Source organism: Phycodurus eques, chromosome 2, assembly GCF_024500275.1.
Source record: "Phycodurus eques isolate BA_2022a chromosome 2, UOR_Pequ_1.1, whole genome shotgun sequence".
NCBI lineage: Eukaryota > Metazoa > Chordata > Actinopteri > Syngnathiformes > Syngnathidae > Phycodurus > Phycodurus eques.
This window is the reverse complement of record NC_084526.1, coordinates 44,439,216-44,462,148: the sequence shown is the minus strand read 5'-3', so window position 1 is coordinate 44,462,148 and position 22,933 is coordinate 44,439,216. Positions and strand designations below refer to the sequence as shown.

At 43.0% G+C, this 22,933-nt stretch overlaps 1 protein-coding gene across 3 annotated transcripts in view; it reads right to left on the bottom strand.

The window, feature by feature from the left end:
• The window catches only part of aph1b (APH1B gamma secretase subunit), a 39,935-nt gene that overhangs the window by 13,540 nt on the left and 3,462 nt on the right, over positions 1-22,933 (bottom strand). For 2 of the 3 annotated variants that reach the window (XM_061670971.1, XM_061670970.1), the window contains exon 3: positions 20,126-20,296. In XM_061670971.1, coding sequence (XP_061526955.1) covers positions 20,126-20,296 — 171 coding nt within the window. The remainder of the gene's footprint in view (positions 1-20,125; positions 20,297-22,933) is intronic. The other variant, XM_061670972.1, reaches the window with a different exon arrangement.

The following is a 22,933-nucleotide window of genomic DNA, read 5'->3' as shown; positions in this document are numbered from 1 at the left end:
ACAAGAGGAAAAACTTGCTTGAATGTTTTTTTTGTTTGTTTGTTTTTTTAAATCAGAATCATCTTTATTTTCCAAGTGTGTCCAAAAAACACACACGCAAGTCCTCAAGGGTGGGTCGGGTACCGACAATCCTCTCAGCAGTTTTGATTTTCCGTTGCAGTCGGAGTTTGTCCTTTTTTGTAGCAGCACCAACCAGACTGATGGAAGAACACAGGACTGATTCAATGACCGCTGTGTAGAACTGCCTCAGCAGCACCTGTGGCAGGCTGTGCTTTCTCAGAAGCTGCAGGAAGTACGTCCTCTGCTGGGCCTTTTTGAGGACGGAGTTGATGTTGGTCGCCCACTTCAGGTCCTGAGAGACTGTAATTCCCAGGAACCTGAAGGTCTCGACGGTTGACACAAGGCAGCTGGACACCGTGAGGGGCAGCTCTGGCGAAGGATGCCTCCTGAAGTCTACGATCATCTCTACAGTCTTGAGCGTGTTCAGCTCCAGGTTGTGTCGGCCGCACCGCAGCTCCAGCCCCTCCGCTTCCTGTTGATATGCAGACTCGTCGCCGTCCTTGATGAAGCCGATGACATTGGTGTCATCTGCAAACTTCATGAGTTTGACAGCTGGGTGCGTTGAGGTGCAGTCTTTCTTGTAGAGAGAGAAGAGCAGCGGAGAGAGGACACAACCTTGGGGCACCCCAGTGCTGATGCTGCGGGTGGATGAGGTGGCCTCCCCCAGCCTCACCTGCTGGGTCCTGCCCATCAGAAGGCTGTAAATCCACTGGCAGATTGCAGGTGAGACGCTGAGCTGGAGAAGCTTGGATGAAAGGAGTTCAGGGATGATGGTGTTGAACGCTGAGCTGAAGTCCACGAACAGAATCCTCGCGTAGGTCCCTGCACTGTTGAGGTGTTCAAGGATGAAGTGCAGTCCCATGTTGACTGCATCATCCGCAGACCTGTTCGCTCGGTAGGCAAACTGCAGGGGGTCCAGCAGGGGATCTGTGACGCTCTTGAGGTGGTCCAGCACGAGACGTTCAAAGGACTTCATAACCACAGATGTCAAGGCGACAGGCCTGTAGTCATTTCAGAATCAGAATCAGAATCAGAATCATCTTTATTTGCCAAGTATGTCCAAAACACACAAGGAATTTGTCTCCGGTAGTTGGAGCCGCTCTAGTACAACAAACAGTCAATTTACAGAACACTTTGGGGACATAAAGACATTGACAAAAAACAATTGTGCAAAAAGATGCAGAGTCCTCTAGCACTTAGAGCAGTTCGAACGACTAATATTGCAATAGTCCGGTGCAATGACCATTGTGCAAAGGGCGCTGAGACTTCAAGGAGTGTATGCGGTTTAAAGTGACAAGTAGTGCGATCATCTGGGACAATGTCGGTTGTGCAAATGTTACAGATACTCCTCAATCAGTGTGCAAATGGAGCAGATGCTACTCTGGCATGAGTGGCCAGTATATGCAAATAGTGCAGCATGGCGAGACAACTACAGTGAGTGCACAAGTAATAAATAATTGGCCCCACAGAAATGTGACAACGAACTCAAGTCAAAAAATTGCCAGCTTGTTGTAATGGAATTATAGGTTAGGTGTTTAAGAAGTTGATCGCAAGAGGGAAGAAGCTGTCGGAATGTCTACTAGTTCTAGTTAGCGTTGATCGGTAGCGCCTACCTGAGGGAAGGAGCTGGAAGAGCTGGTGACCGGGGTGCAGACGGTCCGAGAGGATTTTGCACGCCCTTGTCTTAGTTCTGGCAGCGTGCAAGTCCTCAATGGTGGGTAGGGGGTTACCGACAATCCTTTCAGCAGTTTTGATTGTCCGTTGCAGTCGGAGCTTGTCCTTTTTTGTAGCAGCACCAAACCAGACTGTGATGGAAGAACACAGGACCGATTCGATGACCGCTGTGTAGAACTGTCTCAGCAGCTCCGGTGGCAGGCCGTGCTTTCTCAGAAGCCGCAGGAAGTACATCCTCTGCTGGGCCTTTTTGAGGACGGAGTTGATGTTGTTCGCCCACTTCAGGTCCTGAGAGATTGTAATTCCCAGGAACTTGAAGGTCTCGACGGTTGACACAAGGCAGCTGGACAACGTGAGGGGCAGCTGTGGCGAAGGATGCCTCCTGAAGTCCACGATCATCTCTACCGTCTTGAGCGTGTTCAGCTCCAGGTTGTGTCGCCCGCACCACAGCTCCAGCCGCTCCGCTTCCTGTCGATATGCAGACTCGTCACCGTCCTTGATGAGGCCGATGACAGTGGTGTCATCTGCAAACTTCAGGAGCTTGACAGTCGGGTTCGCTGAGGTGCAGTCGTTCGTGTAGAGAGAGAAGAGCAGCGGAGAGAGGACACAACCTTGGGGCGCCCCAGTGCTGATGCTGCGTGTGGATGAGGTGGCCTCCCCCAGCCTGACCTGCTGTGTCCTGCCCGTCAGAAAGCTGTAAATCCACTGGCAGATGGCAGGTGAGACGCTGAGCTGGAGAAGCTTGGTTGAAAGGAGTTCAGGGATGATGGTGTTGAACGCTGAGCTGAAGTCCACGAACAGGATCCTCACGTAGGTCCCTGCACTGTCGAGGTGTTCTAGGATGAAGTGCAGTCCCATGTTGACTGCATCATCCGCAGACCTGTTCGCTTGGTAGGCAAACTGCAGGGGGTCCAGCAGGGGACCTGTGACACTCTTGAGGTGGTCCAGCACGAGACGTTCAAAGGACTTCATAACCACAGATGTCAAAGCGACAGGCCTGTAGTCATTCAGACTAGAGATTGCAGGTTTCTTGGGGACTGGAATGATGGTGGAGCGTTTGAAGCAGGATGGAACTTCGCACATTTCCAAAGATCTGTTAAAGATCTGAGTGAAGACTGGAGCGAGCTGGTCCGCGCAGACTTTGAGGCAGGATGGGGACACATGGTCCGGTCCTGTTGCTTTGTTAATCTTCTGTTGTTTGAAGATGCGTCTCACATCCTGTTCATGGATGGTTAACGCAGAAGTCAGAGGTGTGGTTGTGGTCGCGGGTGCGGCCGGGTTGGTGTGTGGAGTGAAACTGTCCTTTTCAAATCTGCAATAGAAGGTATTCAAGTCGTTGGCTAGTGTGCTATTGTTCTCAGCTTGGGGGGATCGTCGCTTGTAATTAGTCAGCGATTGGAATGCACGCCAGACTGATTTCGAGTCTTTCGCGCTAAACTGTTTTTCCAACTTTGCTGCATAGATCCTCTTTGCAATGTTAATTTCTTTAGTAAGCTGGTTTCTAGCTCGATTATACAGGGCCCTGTCCCCGCTCTGATATGCATCTTCCTTAGCTTGGCGAAGCTGCTTAAGTTTAGCAGTGAACCACGGCTTGTTGTTGTTGAATGTCCGAAATGATTTTGTTGGTACACAAACCTCTTCACAGAAACTGATATAGGATGTGACAGTGTCCGTATATTCATCCAGGCTGCCAGCTGAATTTTCAAAGACACTCCAGTCTGTGCAGTCTAAACAGCTTTGAAGTTCCATCTTTGCTTCATTGGTCCACTTTTTGACTGTTTTCACTGTAGGCTTCGCACATTTAAGTACTTGCTTGTACGTCGGTATTAAGTGAATTAAGCAGTGATCAGACGAGCCCAGGGCTGCACGAGGTATAGCACGGTATGCGTTTTTTACCGTAGTGTAGCAGTGGTCTAAAGTATTATTTTCCCTGGTAGGACAGTCGATGTGCTTCTTGTATTTAGGGAGTTCGTGGTTGAGTTTAGCTTTGTTAAAGTCCCCGAGAATAATGAGGGGTGAGTCAGGGTGTTTTTTTTCAATTTCGTTGACTTGTTCGGCGAGCGTTAGCAATGCGGCGCTCGTGTTAGCTTGCGGTGTGATATAGACTCCAGCCAGTATAAACGATGCAAACTCACGTGGCGCGTAAAATGGTTTACAGTTCAGAAACAGCGACTCCAAATGCGGGCTGCAGTGTGTGCTGAGCACCGTGACGTCCGTACACCATTTTTCGTTTATATGGAGGCATATCCCGCCGCCCTTCGTTTTTCCCGATGATTCCATGTCGCGGTCCGCTCGATGAATGTTGAAGCCGGGAAGCGTGACGGCGCCATCGGGTACAGCGTCGCAAAGCCAGGTCTCCGTGAAGCACATGGCCGCGGAACGTCCGAAGTCTTTACTGGTCTTTAACAGAAGATGAAGCTCGTCCATTTTGTTGGGTAGGGAGCGTACATTCGCGAGGTGGATCGACGGGAAGGCCAATCTGTGTCCTCTCTTGCGGAGTTTCACCTGAATTCCGGCTCGTTTTCCTCTGTGGCGCCGCTTCCGCATCCATGCGCCGAAAACCGCGGACGCCGCTCCGGTGAGTAACTCGGGGAAAAAACTGAGCGGATTTTCGAAAGTTGGTGACAGAAAGTCCCGGACGAAAAACACAAAAACACAAAAACGAAGACAATACTAGAGAGCGCGTTACCGAGGCGGCCACACTGGTAGGCGCCATCTTGAAGGACCCTCATCTTCATCCATCCATCCATTATACCCGAGATTGCAGGTTTCTTGGGGATTGGAATGATGATGGACCGTTTGAAACAGGATGGCACTTCCCACAGTTCTAGAGATCTATTGAAGATCTGAGTGAAGACTGGCGCGAGCTGGTCCACGCAGACTTTGAGGCAGGATGGGGACACACATGGTCTGGGCCTGCCGCTTTGCTAATCTTTTGTTGTTTGAAGATGCGCCTCACATCCTGTTCACGGATGGTTAACACAGAAGTCGGTGGTGTGATAGGGGTCGGTGGTGCGGCTGGGTGGGTGTGGTGTGTGAAAGTGTCCTTTTCAAATCTGCAGTAGAAGGTATTCAAGTTGTTGGCTAGTGTGCTATTGTTCTCAGGTTGGAGGGATCGTCGCTTGTAATTAGTCAGCGATTGGAATGGATGCCAGACTGATTAGAGTCGTTAGCGCTAAACTGTTTTTCCAACTTTGCTGTATAGTTTCTCTTTGCAATGTTAATTTCTTTAGTCAGCTGGTTTCAACCGCGATTGTACACGGCCCTGTCCCCGCTCTGATATGCGTCCTCCTTAGCTTGGCGAAGCTGCTTAAGTTTGGCAGTGAACCACGGCTTGCTGTTGTTGAAAGTGCGAAATGACTTTGTTGGTACACAAACCTCTTCACAGAAACTGATATAGGATGTAACAGTGTCAGTATATTCATCCAGGCTGCCAGCTGAATTTTCAAAGACACTCCAGTCTGTGCGGTCTAAACAGCTTTGAAGTTCTATCTTTGCGTCATTGGTCCACTTTTTCACTGTTTTCACTGTAGGCTTCGCGCATTTAAGTTCTTGCCTGTATGTCAGTATTAAGTGAATTAAGCAGTGATCAGACGAGCCCAGGGCTGCACGAGGTATAGCACGGTATGCGTTTTTTAGCATAGTATAGCAATGGTCTAAAATGATATTTTCCCTGGTAGGTCAGTCGATGTCCTGCTTGTATTTAGGGAATTCGTGGTTGAGTTTAGCTTTGTTAAAGTCCCCGAGAATAATGAGGGGTGAGTCCACGTGTTTTTTTTCAATTTCGTTGAGTTGTTCGGCGAGCACTAGCAGTGCGGCTTTCGTGTTAGCTTAGGCGGGATGTATGCTCCAGCGAGAATGAATGATACGAACTCACGCGGCAAGTAGAATGGCTTACAGTTAAAAAACAGCAACTCCAAATGCGGGCTGCAGTGTATGCTGAGCTCCGTGACGTCCGTACACCATTTTTCATTGATATAGAAGCATATCCCGCTGCCTTTTGTTTGGCGGATCAGCTAACATCATTGCTAGCTAGGCCTCCACCTCTACCGGCTGGGCCTCTACCACTGCCACCTGGGCCAACATCACTGCTAGTTGGGCCTCCAACACTGCAAGCTGGGCCTCCACCTCTGCCGGCTGGGCCTCCACCTCTGCCGGCTGGGCCTCCACCACTGCCGGCTGGGCCTCCACCACTGCCGGCTGGGCCTCCACCTCTGCCGGCTGGGCCTCCACCTCTGCCGGCTGGGCCTCCACCTCTGCCGGCTGGGCCTCCACCTCTGCCGGCTGGGCCTCCACCTCTGCTATCTGGGCCTCCTCCACTGCTGGCTGATGCGGAAGCTGGCAGCGTAAAGCTATATGCAAACATTGCCAATAAAAGAAACAGGGGGCTGCCAAACCCCGCAATACTAAAGCACCGCAAATGCAGGGTGTTAATAACTCTAAATTAATATGGGACTCAACACGTAAACCAAAAGGCATTCTTTGTGCACACTTAAATACACGAAGCATTTTAACAAAAAGTGATCAGGTCAATCACCTTCTCGCTGACTCAAATATTGACTTCCTCTGCCTATCTGAGACATGGTTCCATGAATCTTCGCCCTCAGCAATACTATCTGTACCTGGTTATAAAATGTTTTGAAACGACAGACAGGGTTCTAAGGGAGGAGGTGTTTTGATTTATGCCAAGGACACTTTTAATTGTAATGAAATACATGTTACAGATGAGAATGGATTCGAATTTCTTGGACTAACTGTCAAAACATTACAAACTCCAGCCGCACTCAGATTGATCTAGCTTTTACTAGTAGGCCAGAAAGGATCTTGAAGCCATACAATATGCTCACAGGATTGTCTGATCACAATCTTATAATGGTCACAAGAAAATTAAATAAAAAGCGCTTCAAACCCATGGCCACCACTGAATCCAATAGTACGGAAGCGTATTGCATTCACTTGGATTTATTAAAAAAAAGAAAAAAACAATTTCTGAGTAATTTTTTTTCAACCTGTTTTTCTGACTTTTTTTTTCTGTTTTTCGGACTAATTTTTTTCTGAATTATCGGGACACATCGAACTCACGCGAGAACCTGAGAACTGCAAGTGACTCTTTGCGGACTCACTCATGGCGGATTACTGCTCGCACACCTTCAACCTGCCCATACGCGTTTACATTATCGCTTCAATTAAGGTAAGTCACATAATGAGTAACACACATTGTATAATACTCTAAATAATTGAGTTTTAGACTGCATACTATTCTTATGTAAGCCAATATATACTATGTGGTTTTATGTAGCAAGTAAGTAATAGACGAAGTCGAACGTCTCCTCGACATGATTTCAGTAAGGTAACAGTTACTATCTGTTTAGCTGATGCTGTTCATTGCTCGTCCTTGACTTGACAACGTGCTTTTCATCATAACGTTAGTATACAATAACATTACGCTTCCGTAAGTAGAACGAGACATTCGTTGTAACGTTAGTTTATATACCAAGTATACACTAACACTACAGAGGCATAGTAACAGTGTTAATTGTTTAACATGGGGCACGTAAGCATGTAAATAACACAGAACGTTGCCAGTAGACTATTGAAATACTGTTAAACAACAACAACAACACTGATAAAAGCCCACATTGAGCTGCTGAGTTTAGTCTTTTGCACTATTAGAGTGGCGTAATGTTATTATTTTTGAATAACCAGTCAAGGCTTTCATTCCACAAGGACACAACACAAATCAGTTTTGGTGGTGATTTGAGTGAGCACATTAAAATGTTTGATGACAGGTTGAGTTTCAAATGATTACACATACAGATGATGCCCTTTTCCTCCATTTTGTCATTGCCAGCATTGCAATGGCTACATCCTCAACCCCTGGCCTCCCACAAGATGATGATGGTCTGTGGGAATTTCTACGCAACAGGTGTGTTCATGAGGGGAGTATTCAGAAAATTAAACAAGATCATGTAAGTCATAGGAAATTTGTTCCTGCTGGTATATATTCATTTTTAAATTATTTTCTCAACTATATTTTACATTCAAATTAATTTATGATTATACTTTTACCAATACATTTTAGACCAGGGGTGTCAAACTTTCAGCCCGCAGGACAAAACTTGACCGCTGGGGCGCTACAATTGGGCCCGCAGCGTGAATTTTAAAACGAAAAAATACAGACGACATTGTGGCGATGGGGACTAAGTATAATTTTGAGAATTATTATGCTCATCTAAAAAAGGGTCGGATGTTATCTGTGTAAAAGGGAAAAAAAGAAATTCAAAATCACTTTCACCTCTTTGGAAGGGCTAGCACGGCGGCCAATTGCCCATACTTGTGGCCCAACAGTGGAGCTGCCATCAATTTACAGTAGCTATCCTGAGCTTCGAGCTGAAATGGAGGCAATATTGTCCAGCAACACTCATCAGAATCAGAATCATCTTTATTTGCCAAGTATGTCCAAAACACACAAGGAATTTGTCTCCGGTAGTTGGAGCCGCTCTAGTACAACAGACAGTCAATTTACAGCATGCAATGGACATAGCATAAGAGTAAGTGACTGATGTTCACATACACATTTTTCTGTTCCCCATTCAGCCAGCTATGATTGTTTAGACTGTGAATGTGGGCCATAGCATATAAGGAGAAGATTTGGTTAGCTTAGGGTCTGTGTCAGTAATGCAAGAAACAATAACTCACACAAGCACAGATTGATTGAAAATGTTCTTTCTACCCTATCAACAATTCACTTTTGTTATCAGTCTAGGATGGATGGGAATGTTTGTACGTTAGAAACACCATTGTATTTTTGCTGTTAAATTATAATAGAATTTGAATCTCTACCTCATGTCAAATGTTAATACGACAGTGTTTGTGAGTCTGGTACAAGGTGGTTTGTTTTGCAAACGGATTATGTGTTACCTGTTTAGTCATGTAGTTCAAGAGTCCTGCTCTGTGAGACATGATATGTTTCAACCTGCAATCTTTAAATTGGACAGGTTTCTTTTCCATGCCTGCATTGTTCAATTTTACGGGTATTAAATATGTGCAAACTCAAGTAAAGAACTTGCTATATTAAAATATATTCATAAGTATGCTTCATTTGCTGAAAGTTTAATGACAACTGCATTTTAACATAAATGTAGAGTGGCATGGCATTCAAATACTTAAAAACACAGTAGTTGATCTGATCTGTTTATATGTTTGAGAGATGACATGATGAGCAAATACTAATAGTCGCCAAATTTTGTTACGTCTAATTGTTTTGCTGCAGATTACACAGACAGCCAATTCACGAGAACACCCCCCCTCCCAAAAAAAAAAATCAGGGAGGTATCATTCCTTAGTGCTATAATAAACAAAAACTAAGTAACAAAAAAAGAAAAAGGTTTCACTGCTCGGTATCAGCAGATATTGTGTAAGAGCTACATTTGACATGAAGCATACACACCATTATAGACACAATCTATTAGAAACCTTTATTTATAAATGATGAACACAATGCACCCAAGATTTCCCGTGTTTTTTCGTAGATACATTGGACGTTTGCTTTTCTGGAATAGAAAGAAGATATACGAGGCACAACGTGGGGATGTCCATTTGGAGCAAATTCACAGTAATTTACTGTTTTAATACCCTTTACAGTTAAATTCATGGTCCGTAAGGTCTACCATTTTTGGAGGGTTACATGATCCTGTCATTTGATCCTGTAGAGCAGGTTGTCTTCATGAAATCTGCGCTCGTATGTAAGCACGTAAGAACATGTAAAGCTCGATGGCTTCCTCTGGAGAGGTGGGTGGATGAAGACTGTTTTCTGCCATGGCGAGACAACAAATGTCAAGCACTGTATCATCACAGGGGTACGGTCCTCTCTGAAGGCATTGGCATTCTCCTCTGCAGATGTCTATCTTTTCTCGAGATACCTCTTTCAAGTACTCTCTGGCTCCAAAAAGTCCGGGTAGGGTGTACATCATCACTGGGTGCCCACCTGGAGATGCAGCATTTCTGCATGGGCAAATTCTGTGAGTGTTCCAGAGGTGAACAACTTCCTGCAGTTCTCGCTAAAGAAAAATAGTGATAAAATCAGTTCGCACATTTTATATACCAACTGCAGTACATATGTTGCACTTAACTAGCCAATGTGTAGTACAAATCAGCTCCAATTTAAACATCTGCGCAATAGTAGTCTTAACTGTATTAATTAAAACATCAAGATACCGACAAACATTTTATTCCATTTTACAATTTTCATTTAAGTAATTCTAATATATTATGCTGACAATACTGTCTGATTAAGGTTTTGAATATAGCCTACGAAGAGTGAGCTCTTGACACTCATTTCTAAGTATTAGTACCACACCAAAACTAACCCACAGGGTGGTATTCTACTTCTTTTTGTGAAGTACAATATGGAAGTAGGTAGACAATTGGCAGGAGGGGGGTTGCAGTTCTTACCTCTATTATTTCAAGACATGTGAACTGAATGATACTTTTGTCCAGGAAGTCACCAGAAAAGAAGTCTGAGTCTTTTAAATCTTGGAACAGGTTCATCCAAAACTGTGCATGTTGCCTCCTTAAAAAGCCCCACCAGTTCTCTATTCTTTGGTTGTGATTGCTCGATCCATACAGATAACATCTGTGCGAAAAGTTGTCCAGATGGTCGTGCCTCAAGAACATTTGCATTTGCTCAATAAAGCAGTTCTCGGTGCGAAGGTCCGAACGAATTCGGGCAGAAGTCCCATTCCTTGATGACACCTCATTAATAAAGTATCCAGCAATTATCTTCGGATCACTGTTTGTCGAGTAAGCATGTAGCCATATCACCATTCGTGAAAAACCATCTATTGCACCATTGATACAGATCCCATATGGTTTGAGTTTGTCATAAGAGTCTACATGCCACAAAAAGTTTGGGCCGGGATTGTGGTACATACGCCGGCGAAGCCGATTCCGGCGACTCAGTTGCAGACCGTATTTTCATCAGTCTCCTGATCGTCTGAGTCCCCACGTCGCCAGCCTGAATGCATTTTAAATGCATCATCTTGTATCCATGGAGCATACCATATCTGTCCAACTGATTCTGGACAAACATTGCTGTATCGAGCAGATCTGAATGGGCTTTCCTCCTGAACAAACGCAAAGTCCGCAGGTGCCTGCGTAATGTCGACAAACTAATAACAATACCATCTATGTGACTCAAAGACAGGTGTATCTCCCAGTGTCTTAAACCCATATCAAAATAAAACTTGATCAAACTGAATAAGCCGGTCATGTTGCTTACCACGGATTCCGCAAAGAGTCACTTGTAGCTCGCAGGTTCTCGCGTTAGTTCGATGTGTCCCGATAACTCAGAAAAAAAATTAGTCCGAAAAACAGGTGGGAAAAAATGTGTCCAAAAAACAGGGGAAAAAGTCAGAAAAACAGGTGGGGAAAAAAATTAGTTCGAAAAACAGAAAAAAAATAGTCCGAAAAACAGGGGGGAAAAAAATAGTCAAAAAAACAGGTGGGAAAATAATTAGTCAGAAAAACAGGAAAAAAATAGTCAGAAAAACAGAAAAAAATAGTCAGGAAAAACAAAGCCCTCAAAAAAATTACTCAGTTTTTTTTTTTATTTGTTTTTTTTAATCCAAGTGAATGCAATACGCTTCCGTACAATAGGATACCAAAACATGAACAACAACATTTCCAAGATTCTATCCAAGAAGTAAACTGGGATGTATTATTCGCTGGTAAAAATTTAGATGAGGATTGTTCTAAATTTGCCAACAAAATACAAAAAAATATTATACAATTTACACGGATAATTAAACTAAAAGCTAGACAGAATGGCCTTCCTTGGTTAAACACCTTTATTCTGAAACTGATGAAAGAACGCGATCATTCCTTGAAGTTGTCGGTCAAATCAGGATACAATAGACACCACTTTATTTCACTGAGAAATAGGGTAGTGCAAGAAATAAGAAAATCTAAAGCTGACTTTTTCATGACTGCTTTGAATAGTGCGAAGGGAAATTCAAAAATAACCTGGAATTATATTAAGAAACTATTGGGTGATACACAAAATAAAACAAAACTAATGCAAATTCAATTAAATGGAAACATCCTGACAGAATCTTAAGTGATGGCTGATGCTTTTAACAACTACTTCATTGAATCTGTGTCAGAAATCTCTTCCAACTGAGGACAAGTTTGCAGTAAAACAAAAGGAAGGAATACCCTGCATTGTCTGCAACGCAGTTCTTTACTATTACAAATATTACTGAGACCAAAGTTATCGATTTAATTCATTCACTCAAACCATCTAGGGCAAATGATGTTTTTGGAACGGACACGAACATGCTCAAAGATCTCGGTTCAACTCTTGCTACTCCTATTGCCTCAATCATTAATCTTTCAATTTCATCTGGTCACTTTCCAAAGGCCTGGAAATCTGCTATTGTTACCCGTCTTTAAATGCGGTGACTCAACTTCTCTGAATAACTACCGACCTATAAGCATTCTTCCGGCCATTTCCAAAGTTGCAGAAAAATGGGTGTCAGACCAGATTGTCCATTATTTAAACAGCAGCTCCCCCTCTCTCCACGCCATGCAGTTTGGTTTCAGATCCAAGCATTCCACTGAAATGGCTACATGCCTCTTCATTGAGAAAACAAAACCTTCTCTCAACAAGGGTGGAGTTGTAGGGGCGGTGTTCTTGGACCTCAGGAAAGCTTTCGATACAGTAAATCACTCTGTTCTTCTTACCAAGCTCTCAAAATGCAACTTCTCTCGCAAAGCTGTGAGCTGGATTGAATCATATCTGCATGACCGAACACAATCTGTATCAGTTAACAACTGCAGATCAGAGTCTCCAAGGCTAACCTCTGGAGTCCCTCAGGGATCAATATTAGGCCCCCTTTTATTTAGTCTTTATATCAACGATTTGCCCACTGTTTGTTCTGAAGCAGAGTGCGTAATTGTTAAATATATTTGAGAAGTTATCATTTATTTGCTTAGCTTGCATTAGTATTATGGACGATTTTTAGAAAGGAAGATGTCTCGCCTTCAAGAAGATGACTCAGCATCATCCGATGGAAGGGCGCCTTGACCAAGGACGTGATCGGATGTGGTCGGGGACGTGACAGTTGTTGGTCCCATGTTTTGTGTTGTGTCTTGCTGCTTAGAACGTTGCCTTGTAAAACCCTCCTATTTTCAAATATTTTGTGTTGTGTCTTGTTGCTTAGAACGTTGTCTTGTAAAACCCTCCTATTTTCCAATAAATGCAGGAGCGACGGGAGAGATTGTTTAGAGCGTGTTGAGAGGCTGTAAACTGAACAATCTCCCATACTCCCTCCTCATGAGAAAGAGAAACCAGCGTCTTCATTCCTTTTGTGCATTTTTATTGGTGTTGGGTGAGATAAATCCAACATTAAATCGGTCCTTCGAGCCAGATGTCAATATACCCTATGATTCCAGTTGTGGAGCCGACATCCGGTTAAGAGACCGTGGCCACGGCAATTGAGACCCTTTCCGGGACTGGTCTTCGTTCTCCTCAACTGGGATCTGAAGGTTGACGACAATCCACAGGAGTGAAGACGACTCTGGTGAGTTAAATTTTAAAACTTTTTAGGAAAAAGGACGGCGGAGTCCGACAAATTCCGCGAGGACGGCGGAGTCCTGTATGTACTTACATTCCGTGTTTCATAAATCCTGTGAATAACTAGTCAATGGCGGGTAAAATAAAGAAACTAGGAAAGTTTCGTGGCGTCGTAGTTAAATTCCGTATAGGACGGCGGAGTCCTCTCACGAGCTGTTGACAGACGTAGTTAAATTCTGTATAGGACGGCGCAGTCCTCTGACGAGCCAGTGTGAATGAAAACTGTTTGAATGAGAGTGTAAAGGTTGGAAGTTTATTAAATTATTATTATTATTTTTTTTTGATGAAGGGAAACACATGCATCCTGTTTGATTAGACCAAATGATCCTCACTGAAATTGATGAAGAAATATTTTAAAAAGTTCCAAAAAAATTATGGTCCACAGGACCATTTGATGTAGGCCTTATTAAAGGGGCTTTACCAGTACAAATTAGACCCAAAACAGAATATAGACCAGGGATTCGTCAATAGACATTAAAACCAGATGCACATGAAGGAATCAAACCGGTAATTGAAGCACTAATTAAGGCAGGAGTTATAGTGGAGTGTCCAGAATCACCATGTAACACACCCATTTTTCCCTGTAAAAAAGGCACCACCTTTAGTGGGATGGAGACTTACAGGCAGTAAATACTGCAGTAATACAGAGAGCAGCATGCGTGCCAGATCCACACACATTGTTCAATTCATTAAGACCAGACGCTACTGTATTTACAGTAGTGGACATAAGTAATGCATTCTTTTCTGTACCAATAGAAAAGAACAGTCAATTTTGGTTTGCATTTACATTTGAGGGAAAAAAATATATACATTTACTAGATTACCGCAAGGTTACTGTGAAAGTCCAACCATTTATTCACAAGTTATGACAACACGCATGTCTTCTGGCATCTCCAGATGGAGAGACATGCAAAGATTCATTGGCCTTACTGCATCATCTAGCAGAAGAGGGACATAAAGTTAACAAAAATAAATTGCAATGGTGTAAAAAGCAAGTCAAATATCTAGGCCATAATTTAAGTGTAGGAGGAAGGACTATATTAGAAGACAGAAAAGCTATAGTCTTAAAAGCCCCTAAACCACAGACGAAGAAACATATAATAATAATTTTTAGGTCTGACAAATTATTGTAGCGCATGGATTCCAAACTATGCAGAAATTGTTGCACCATTGTCAAAATTAATGTATGAAGCCAACCTTAAAATGACATCACCTGTTTAATGGAGTAGAGGCAGAAAAGGCCTTCTGTGACATGAAACAACATTTGGTGTCCAGTACTGCGCTGGCCCTTCCAAATGATGATAAACCATTCATTCAAATGGTAGATTGTAAAAACTATAACATGACCTACGTACTTACACAACAATACGGTGATAAGCTAAGACCAATAGCTTATTTTTCGACTAAATTGGACAACTTGACGTGTGCATTACCGCATTGTGTCAGAGCAGTTGTGGCAGCTTCGATGGCAGTAGAGAGCAGTTCCACGATTGTGTTATTTCATCCATCAACTCTTAAAGTCCCACATACAGTGTCTGCTCTCCTATTGCAAACTAATATGGCGTTTTTATCACCTGCAAGACATTTATCTTGCACGGCCATCTTGCTGTCACAACCACATTTGACTGTTGAGCGATGCACAACCTTAAATCCAGCCACACGAATACCCTTACCTGATGAAGGCATGCAGCATGATTTTCAGGAATTGGCTGAAAAAACTGCTAAATGTAGAGGTGATTTGAAAGATCAACCATCAAGTGACGGACAGGTTCTATATGTAGATGGTTCTTCGAAAAAAGATGAACTAGGGAAGATAAAAACGGGATACGCGGTGGTAACTAATACTATTGTGCCAAAAGCTGAGTAACTACCGTCACATTACTCTGCCCAAGCTGCTGAATTGGTAGCATTAACCGAGGCATGCAAACTAATGATAAATAAAGATGTTACAATCTATACTGATAGCCAATATGCATATTCCACAATATTGGGATAACAGAGGAATGATTACGTCCACAGGGAAGCCAGTAACACATACTGAATTACTTAAACAATTATTACACGCAGTGCAACATCCACGAAAAGTGGCAATTTGTAAATGTGTTGCATATCCATCTGGCACTGACAAGGTTTCTAAAGGAAACGCATTTGCTGACAAAGCCACGAAAGCAGCAGCCTATAAACCATTTTTATGTTTAAAAAAACAAATTGAACAACAAACCTTAGATGACCAAACACTAAAAGGTATGCAACAACAAAGTCCACAACAAGAACGCAATTATTGGGAAAAACAAGGTGCAAAACTACAAAATGAAATTTACGTTAGCAGACGGGAAACAAATACTTCCAAAGAACCTATTTAAATGGGCTGCTATACTGAGCTATGGTGTGTCACATGTCTCAACTGGAGGGATGGTGGCACAGATACAGCGACACTTTACAACCTATGGTTTCAATTTCTATTCAAAGAATTATTGGAGAGTATGCATGATGTGTGCACAACATAATCCGCAAGGGCAATTGCGACCGACTAGAGGTCAATTCCCAGTGCCTACATACCCTTTCCAACGCATTCACATGGATTACATAGAATTAAGTCAAAGTGAAGGAAAGAAGTACTGTTTGGTTATCATAGATGCATTTTGTAAATGGATCGAATTATTCCCAATAAAATCACCTGATGCTCTGACGGTGGCAAAAGCACGACGTAAAGACATCATTAGCTGAAACCATTTACAGCGATAATGGGACTCATTTTGTAAATCAAATCATCAATAAAATAGGAACCATGTTCCACATCCATTTGAAAAGCCATTGTGCTTACCGCCCTGTGCAGGTCTAGTGGAAAGAATGAATGGGACAATAAAAAATAGACTGAAAAAATGTATGGAAGCGACAGGAAGGTCATGGTCACAGTGTCTTGACCTCGTTAAAATGTACATCAACATTACAAGTACCACAGGTTTAACACCTTACGAAACATTGTTTGGAAGACCTTATAGACTTCCGTTGTTGAAACAAAAATGGGAACTTGATGACGAAACAAACTTAGCTGATTACATGAGAACGTTGTTAGAGAAAAAAAATGATTTAAAAGTATCTGCTGAAAGTAAACATGTGTCACAACTTGGTTGCAGGAGTGCTGTCTACAGCTAAACGTTTCTAAAACTGTAGGCATGTATTTCACTAAAACAAATAGAGTATCACCTGACCCCGACATACTTGTTAATGGAGAAAAAAATGCAAATTGTCAGCCAATACAAATATCTTGGGTTAATAATAGATTTACAGCTTTCCTTTAAAGCCCATATTGACAAATTGTGTAAAAATATCAAATTAAACCTCGCAAATGTTTGTCCAATTCGAAATGAATTCTTAGTCACTTTAACTATTGCATAACCAGTTGGTCCCAGGCTGGTCAGAATGCAAAAAAAAACATTGGAAGTTTTGTACAAACAGGTAATTAAAGTGATGGATAAAAAACCAAGGCACTATCATCATTGTGCAATTTAAAAAAAAATACAGTATTTTAAACTGGGACAGTCTTCGTCTACTGCGAATGACTAGGTCAGTCTGGAGGTCCTCACTAACCAACAACAAGCGACCATCAACCCCCAAGTGGAGCACAATAAATAACTGGCTGACGACTTCAACACCTTCTACTGCAGATTTGAAAAGTACAATTTCAAGCTGTCAAACTCCTGAAATTTGCAGATGACACCACAGCCATTGGCCTCATCAAAGACAGTGACAAGTCTGTTTTTCTGGAGCTTTGGTGCGACCAGCACAACCTGGAGCTGCACACGCTCAAAAGTCTAGAGATGTTCATGGACTTCAGGAAGCATCCTTCACCACAGCTGCCTCTCACACTGTCCATCTGCCCTGTGTCAACTGTCGAGACAAAGTTCCTAGGAATTACAATCTATCAGGACCTGAAGTGGGAGCCATAAACTCCGTCCTCAAAAAGGCCCGGCAGAGGATGTCATTCCTGCAGCTTCTGAGGAAGCACAGCCCGCCACAGGAGCTGTTGTGGCAGTTCTCCACAGCAGTCATCGAATCAGTCCTGTGTTCATCCATCACAGTCTGGTTTGGTCCTGCCACAAAAAAGGGCAAACTGCGACTGCAACAGACAATCAGGACTGCCGAAAAAAATCGTCGGTACCCCCCTACACTCCCTTGAGGACTTGCATGCTGCCAGAACTAAGACAAACGCATGCAATATCCTCTTGCAGCCTCCGTATCCTGGTCACCACCTCTTCCAACTCCTTCCCTCAGGTCGGCGCTAACGATCAATGCGAACTAAAAACAGCAGAAATTCCAACAGCTTCTTCCACCTTGCCATTAACTTCTTAAAAACAAAAAACTACAATTGCAGCATAATGTCCCTCATGGTACTGAGAGCTCTGGTGTGGGAGCAAAATAAATAAATAAAATACGTTTTAAAAAAGCATTTTCTTTTCGCATCTAATTTAAAAAGCTTGTGACACGTAAGGCCAGAGTTGAGTGCTCCCAGTGCTTCCCAGCCTTCCAAAGTACAACAAAACATAACTATACAGGTAGCGTTTTAAGTGAGAAGCAGTTAGCATGAATTCCACATCGGACTTGTAAGATTTGTCTGCCTTGCTGAGTTGGAGATCCAACTTCAGCAAGAGGGCCTGATTAAAAAAAAAGGGGACGACTCAAATGTCATTATGAATCTCAGTGGGTGCCACTACCGTCTGCGCCCTTGTCGGCTTACTGGCAAGAGCATCAATTACAGGATTACATTTTTACAAGGCATGACGTTAAATAAGTCAATTTGATGGAAGGTTTTACTATTTCCAATTCAATAGTAAAATAAAGATCTGTTCTTCATATCAATTCATCTTAACATTTAGGCCTGGCCTACAGGACAGGGTTATTCATTTGTTGGCTCTATCCAATGTTGTGTTGGTCATAATATAGAATAATTTATGTCTTGTGTTTCGTGAATAATGTTGAAGATAAACTTTCACCAAAAAAAATGCATGGTAAATCACAATTGCAATATTTGTTTAAAAAAATAAAAAAATTAAAAAATTTTTAGGCTTGACACGATCAGGAATTTTGGGGCCAATCACCGATCAGCGAGTTTAAAAAAACGATCACTGATCCGATCACAAGATGGAGCAATGTGTCTATTTAAATGATCTGTTCATTTCCTGTATATACTTGTGTATTTAATTGCTCAAAAAATTATATATCTTTGTTCATCTATTTATGCCAGTGAGGCATAGTGACAGACAGAACAAATGAATGGTCTTCTATAAGATGGCAGGAAGTACATACAGTAATTAATGTATCCACTTTTTGTGATATTTTTGTTTGTTGGTGTGGCATGAGATTTTTCAATTGTAAAATATGTTTCTTGGCTCCTTAAAGGTTGGAAATCACTCCTCTAGTCAGGTCATGTATTCTAATCAGTCAGGTCAAACCAACATTACAACATGACAGAAATCATGGGTGCTAACTTACTGTAATTAAATGACTTCACCCACACCAAAACTTTAGAGCATGATTCGACAGAACGGCAGCATGTTTACGTACAACCGTTAGAGCTAGCACTAGCTTGCCAGGCCACATAACGTTTTGTTGCCTGCTTGCGAGACGTATCGTATTAAAGGTACGTGAACATACCTCAAGCAAGGTCAATCGCAGGGCCCATTTTGTCCTGACAAAATACAGTCCACTCTTGTTGTCGTTGCCACGGTAACGAGTCTATCCGGTCGCAATTGAGTTGACAAGATAAAGCACAGTGATCGTAAAAAAGGGGTGCGGTGGTATCGGAATACAAGATTTTATTGCAATAGTCTGACATAGTGCAATCGTGAAAGAGCAAATTTGTCTTGTAGCCTGATTCAGGCATTACGTGTTGTCTGTCTCAGATGTGTTTGTCTGTCAAGGCTAAGGCGACAAGGCTAAAAATAAAACCCTAACCTGTTGGATTCAAATATACTGTGCACGATGGCGACGCGGAGTAAATGTCTTTTGCGGAGCGGATCAGCGAATTATGACAAAGCCGATCAGTATAAAATGCTAATTATCGGCCGATACCGATTAGGCCGATAAGATCTGTGTAAAGTCTAATTATTTTCCCCAAATCGTAAATACCTAGTCCTGATTGATGACTAGGTAGTTTCAATTGGGCCCACATCATTAAAAGCTTACAGACTTCCCTGTGACGAGGACTGGATAAGTGTGAAGGTTTGGCACACGTGATGTTGTTGCTTTGTACACACAAGTGTGGCTAGGAGATTTTTTTATACTGTTTAGCCACATTGTTTCATGACCCAGTGCCAACCCTGTGGATGAATATAGGAATACTAATTACCAAAAACCAAAACTACATAACACTGTCAGCGATTTCAAATCCTGTCACCTGCAAGAGGTTTTGGTATTCAAAGGTTTTTGCATTCAAATGACAAACTGCATCGATGTCAACTTAAACCACATCACAGACTCATTTGGACCTATGTTATGCATAAAACAGTAGGAAAACAATTATTCTGATGGAACAGGATCTTTAAGAAGCTCACTGAATTGAAGCCTCACACAATATGCTGAGATCCTGTGTGTCAGCAGTTTTATCTTTCAAGTTGTGAGAGTTTCATGGGATATTTTTCCAGAAATATTGGTGGATTACAAGTTGTACGACATAACGGGCATTGATATTTAGGGTTTCCACTACATTTATTGTTGCAGCACTATGTAAAAACATAACTGTGTGGGATAGCTTACTTCAGCAGTTTATAATAAGCGAAGCGGAAGGTCTCCTGCAGGAGGACGGACAGCACCACGCCAAATATGAGGAGGCCTTTCTGCTGAACCGCACTGTCCTTATTACTTACCTGAACGGAGATAAACCAAACCAGAGAGGACAATAGGAGAGAGACAAGCCAGAAAAACGCTCTGGAAGTAAACAAGCACACAAAAAAACATGTGAAAGAATATTAAAACATGGTGGAGTTTCCTCCTAGAGTTGAAGATTGGGTATTTTCAGAGATGTTCCTGAACAATTACACTTGACGTTTGTAGGAAATAATAGCTTTGAAAGTGGATGCAAACAGAAGTTGAGTTTATTTTAGAAAACATTTAAGTGGTCCAGACATTTTCTTTTGAGCATGTCACACAAAACCCAATTTTGCCCTCGCTCATTCTGACTCGCATTAAACGCTCACATTTTCAATTTTAGCCCAGCAACACACGATGTCCTATTTCCCTTTTCATACGCCTATTTTTCTCTTTCAACATCATTCGTGTTTCGTTTTTGTAGTTGGACCCCTCTGTGTGTTTCCCTATAGATCCCTCGTAGATTTCAGCAAATATTCTATAAAATTCCACTCCGTGTTGTGTTTTGAGTTTAATGATGAGACCTCTGGAATCTAGAATTCGTATTTCCTAAGTGTAGCAACCTTCAGATTATGAGACTGATCAGAGGTTTTGTCACTATTTCCTAAATTTTTACACTTATAATAATTAAAAAAAAAAAAAAAAAAAAAAAAAAAAAAAAGGAGAGACGTTGGTGCCCTTTACAAGACAAATATTGTGACAAAACGTAAATCGGACTAACCCGGAAGTAAATACAGGCGTTCACCTTCGACTAATTTATTTCTTAAATAAATTATGTTTTATCCAAAGCCAATATACGCTACAATAGCAACTTTGGAAGTGTATTGAGTTAGAAAAATGGTGACGTGTTAAATACTTATTTCAGCCACTGTATATTCTTCCTGATCTGTGAACGAGTTTATTAAAATTATAACGTGACTTTCTTCTTGTACTCTTTTTTTTTTAGCTTACATTAAAAGAGTAGCTTGATGCATGCATTGCACCACATTCCCCCGAAGAGCCCAAGGCACGCGTAGCAGCAGATGCACACATTGGCTGGAAAAATATACACTTTTTTCCCGACTGTGACATGAAATCAAACTAAACGTTTCCCGTTTTAGGTCAACTGGGATTACAAAACAAATATTTCTACTTGTTGAATGTTATTGGCAGATCTCACTCATCGATAATCGGTATCAGAATCGGCAGCGTAGAACCATGATCGGAGCACCCGTAGCACGCATACTGACAAACAACGATTCGCATTCACACTTAGGGATGATTTAGTCTTTAATTAACTCAACATGCATGTTTTTGGAATGTATCATGCGGCATTTTTGTTTGTGAATTAGTCAATAAGGTATGTTGTTGCTGATAAACGCTGCTCTGCTTGTGGATTTAGATGATTTCTAGATTTTGTCACAAGGGCTGACTGTCTGTGAGGCTAACCACTACTCCCCTCTGCTGTCAAAATGGTTCATAATGAATAATAATATAAAACATATCAGCCTCAGCCTCCCTGGTAAGGTCTATTCACGGGTGCTGGAGACGAGGGTCCGTCGGGAAGTTGAATCTCAGATCCAGGAGGAGCAGTGTGGTTTTCGTCCTGGCCGTGGAACAGTGGACCAGCTCTACAGCCTCGGCAGGGTCCTCGAGGGTGCGTGGGAGTTCGCCCAACCACTCTACATGTGTTTTGTGGACTTAGAGAAGGCGTTCGACCCTGTCCCTCGGGGGGTCCTGTAGGGCGTGCTTCGGGAGTATGGGGTACCGAACCCCCTGATACGGGCTGTTGGGTCCCTGTACGACCGGATTCAGAGTTTGGTCCGCATATCTGGCGGTAAGTCGGACTAGTTTCCGGTGAGGGTTGGACTCCGCCAAGGCTGCCCTTAGTCACCAATTCTGTTCATAACTTTTATGGACAGAATTTCTAGGCGCAGCCGAGGTGTAGAGGGGGTCCGGTTTGGTGGCCTCAGTATTGCATCTCTGCTTTTTGCAGATGATGTGGTTCTGTTGGCTTCATCAAGCCGTGACCTCCAACTCTCACTGGAGAACTTCGTGTGTGAGTGTGAAGCGGCTGGCATGAGAATCAGCACCTCCAAATGTGAGACCGTGGTCCTCAGTCGGAAAAGGATGGCGTGCCCTCTCCGGGTCGGGGATGAGATCTTGCCCCAAATGGAGGAGTTAAAGTATCTTGGGGTCTTGTTCACGAGTGAGGGAAGAACGCAACGGGAGATCGACAGGCGGATCGGTGCAGCGTCTGCAGTAATGCGGACTTTGTATCGGTCCGATGTGGTAAAGAAGGAGCTAAGCCGAAAGGCGAAGCTCTCGATTTACCGGTCGATCTACGTTCCTGCCCTCACCTATGGTCACGAGCTGTGGGTCGTGACCGAAAGAACGAGATCCCGGATACAAGCGGCCGAAATGAGTTTCCTCCGCTGGGTGTCCGGGCTCTCCCTGAGAGATAGGGTGAGAAGCTCGGTCATTCGGGAGGATCTCAGAGTAGAGCCGCTACTCCCCCACATCGAGTGGAGCCAGATGAGGTGGCACCTTGACACCTCCCTGGTGAGGTGTTTCCGGGCATGTCCCACCGGGAGGAGTCCCTGTGGACGAACCAAGACACGTTGGAGAGACTACATCTTCGGCTGGCCTGGGAACGCCTCAGGATCCCCCCGGAAGAGATGGATGAAGTGGCTGGAGAGAGGGAAGTCTGGGCGTCCC